Genomic DNA, 3,243 nt, shown 5'->3' on the forward strand with positions numbered 1-3,243 from the left:
TGACTCCATATGAATGTGATTTCGGAAGAAAACCAGCAATGCCTGTTGTGCCACAAAGAAGAGGCCGTGTTGTAGAAGAGCACGATATTACAGAAGAGTTGACCAACACCTTTGAGCAGAGTCATGTCGTGTTAGGTAAGTGAAAACACCAGTACCATCACTCGAGTAGGTTCAACTGTTTGCTTAATTTTTTAAATTAAATTTACTGAAATTATTTACGTAATTGACAGGATATGAGCACTTTGAGAGTGAAGAAAGAGTTTCTGAAGAAAACAACATGGACAGCTGCGGTGATCACAATAATGAGCCAACAATCTCCAAAATAGCCCACGATTACGACAACCTGGAACGAGGTGCAGTCTGCAACGAAGTTTGTGATGCAAACAAAGACACCCAAGAAACAAATAAAAAAGGTAACAAACCTTTTGGTGTATGTACTATATTTTGCAAAACACAGACATTATAACAGTTTATATGGTGAAACAATAACCGAATGATTCATAGTTTATTAGAGATGATCCTAAGTACTTTACGCCTAGTCTAAATATGCAACACATACTGGTATACGTAATATCACTTTTACACTGGCTTAACTCTACTATCATCTAACCCACGTAAAATACGGCTAACCTTCTTATTAAAGGCGGCCAACATAATGCTGAAAGCGTGGAATTGAATGACTCGGACAACCAAGCTCGTTGTCCGTTTGTTCGAGTTTGGAGTCCTGAGGAGCTGGCGTCTAATCCTCGTCATACCGAGAGCAGAGTTGTAGCAAACACTGCATACTTAAAAAATGCAATGAAAAGAAGGGGACAAAGCAAGAAGAGGCAAAACACAGAAAACTTGTCAGTTGGAGATTTCGTTACAGTGAAGATTCCAAAACAAGACCGGCACAAGTTTCAGAGCAAACGCCTTCCTGCCGTTATTGTTAAACAGCATGGAAAGAAGCGACTGTCGTTTACACTTGGGTAATTATTATCCTGATTAAGACGGTATGTAAAACCAAAGAGAAAATATTCCAACTCTTTTATTTACAAAACTATTAATGTTAGAACAACCATTAAACTTGTACTGGCAAGCAGTAAAATTTGTGTGCAGCCCTCGTATCTGTATGCCTTTATTTGCACTATAAGAATGTGATTTTAATACCAGATTATTAAACCATTTTTGTTTAATTTAAAGGTCCAAGTACGGTGTTCTAGAGGGCAGATATTCTGGGGACATGATTCAGAAATTTGGTAGAGTACTGCCACTTAGTGTTCAAGGATTTGAACAAGATCAGACCTTGCCACTGAGATCTGCTGTCAAAAAGTTTACAGCCTCTGCAGGTTGTCCGACAAAGAAAAGGGTTCATCGCAAGCAAAACACAACATGCATGGTGTATGTATATATCAGTTCATATTACATTTTATCAAGCCAATACCTGTACTATATAAATTATTAACAAAGACTCGTACCACGCACATTTTTTCACATTTTGTTACAGTTTCAATGCTTTAAAGAAACCAAGTAATTAATAGCATAGAGCTGCTTAAACTATTGTATTATGTATACTGAGAACTTGAGTTTAAGCTATTTCTGCTAATATAATGGCTAACAAATGACACCGTTTATTTGACAGTACAGAACAGTACAGGCCAAGCACAGTACCAAGTGCACCATCGACTGATGACGGCATACCAGCGGCTTTCAGACCGTTCGTGCAGTCACTATTGCAATCGGTACAAAATGTTTGATTGTTTTTATATCACTGGTATTTCTGATCTGTTTTGTAGAAACATGTACTTATCTGGGTATATCTGTGGCAATTGCAAAATACAGCATATCATTTATTTTATAGTACTTATTTCTTTAGGACACAGGATCCGCAGTTTTCTTTGTTTTGTTTTAGCAACATCTCTTCTGGTACAACCCCACCCAAGAAAAATTCCAATTCTATGTTTGCCAATTTTTAGTTCAGTCCATGACGGCATCTTGTGTAATTATTATTCAGGATTGCTATGAAACGCATCCATTTCGCATCAATGTTCGCAAATATTTGATTATGCAGTACAATTTCTATTGTTTTTTGAATTAATATTTATTGCATGTCAATGTTTCAGATATATTTCCTACATCCCAGTTGAACTGCGCAAATCACACAAGGCATATAAAACAACAGCTGCAGACAATAACTGCTTGTATGCTAGCGTTTCGATACTAAGACTGGCAGGCATCATCACCGGTGTCATCAAGCTACAGGAACTCGTAGCCAATGTAAATTTAGCAAATGACCTTTTCTTATTTTACACGACGTGTTTAGAAAGACATGTTTTTTACAAGTATTTCAATGTCATTTTTTGCTATTTAATTGTAAAACATGATTTTAGTCTTTAATTACGTTTTTTGTACCAGGTTCTTAAACCGCACACAACACTGGAAGACATTAGAATCTGGACAAATTAAGTCACGACAGCTAGACGGCGTGATTACAGCGTTGGACTTCCAAACTTCCAAGTTTGGAAGACATTGTGACACAGATACACATGGAAGAACTGTACAAGACAGCTCGCAAGGCTGATTCAGGTATTCTTTCTATTTTTTTAATCTACATGATCCACAATACTATTTGAAAGAAACAAACTAAATATGTTTAGTAAATAATTAGTTGACTCAAGTAATATCTTAAACTTTGCAGGTCACATCCAACTCACAATGCTCAGTAAATACCTGCACAGGACCATTGAGGTTTATGCAGGAGCACACAAAACGGTTGTGCAGTACCACAATGCACAACAGTACAAAGGAGTGATGCTGCTGCTGGCACCAGCTCAGATGGCTTGCTGAGGTGAGTATGTAGCTTATAATTCAGTACTGCTTAAAAACACTTGAAACAGTTAAAATTAATTTCCGCGTGCGTGCTTGCTACAACAAAAAATTATTGATCTATTTTTGATATAATGAAAAAGATGAATTATATTTATTTACAGGCTAACCCACTTCGTGCCAATGATTCCAAGAAGTGCGCAAGAACTTGAAAACATCAATAACAACTGTGGGGCCGAGGAAATGGATCTTTGCCAGCAAGATGAAATCACAGGCTGGATAGAATGTTGTGGGGATTTCAGGGGGGGGGGAGTAAAGAGTTGTGGAGATGTCAGGGGGGGATGACGTCATACAACCAGAGACCGGCCAACGCAACAGAGGTAGGAAGGTTTTCCCCAGCGACAAAAACAAGAGAAGGGGAAGGGGGGTCCCAGGGCT

The 3,243-nt window shown here is 38.1% G+C and overlaps 1 protein-coding gene and 1 long non-coding RNA gene across 2 annotated transcripts; both read left to right on the plus strand.

Moving 5' to 3' along the window:
- The first annotated feature begins 244 nt into the window (after positions 1-244).
- On the plus strand, positions 245-1,116 carry LOC106818795. Its single transcript, XM_014823469.1, has 2 exons — positions 245-413; positions 644-1,116. Exons 1-2 carry the CDS (start codon positions 278-280, stop codon positions 970-972), a joined length of 465 nt encoding a protein of 154 aa, XP_014678955.1. The 5' UTR covers positions 245-277; the 3' UTR covers positions 973-1,116.
- Positions 1,117-2,095: 979 nt separating this feature from the next.
- LOC106818796 lies at positions 2,096-3,043 on the plus strand. Its single transcript, XR_001395297.1, has 4 exons — positions 2,096-2,256; positions 2,395-2,565; positions 2,678-2,827; positions 2,970-3,043. It is a non-coding gene; the product is annotated as an uncharacterized LOC106818796 (long non-coding RNA).
- The last annotated feature ends 200 nt before the right edge of the window (positions 3,044-3,243 follow it).

Source organism: Priapulus caudatus, unplaced genomic scaffold (genome assembly GCF_000485595.1).
Source record: "Priapulus caudatus unplaced genomic scaffold, Priapulus_caudatus-5.0.1 Scaffold2531, whole genome shotgun sequence".
Lineage (NCBI taxonomy): Eukaryota > Metazoa > Priapulida > Priapulimorpha > Priapulimorphida > Priapulidae > Priapulus > Priapulus caudatus.

Bases quoted from the DNA above. Each gene is read 5' to 3' on its own strand.
- LOC106818795 (XM_014823469.1), top strand. From the start codon at position 278: ATGGACAGCTGCGGTGATCACAATAATGAGCCAACAATCTCCAAAATA. The intron at 414-643 runs GTAACAAACCTT...TTCTTATTAAAG, and splicing joins CCAAGAAACAAATAAAAAAG to GCGGCCAACATAATGCTGAA.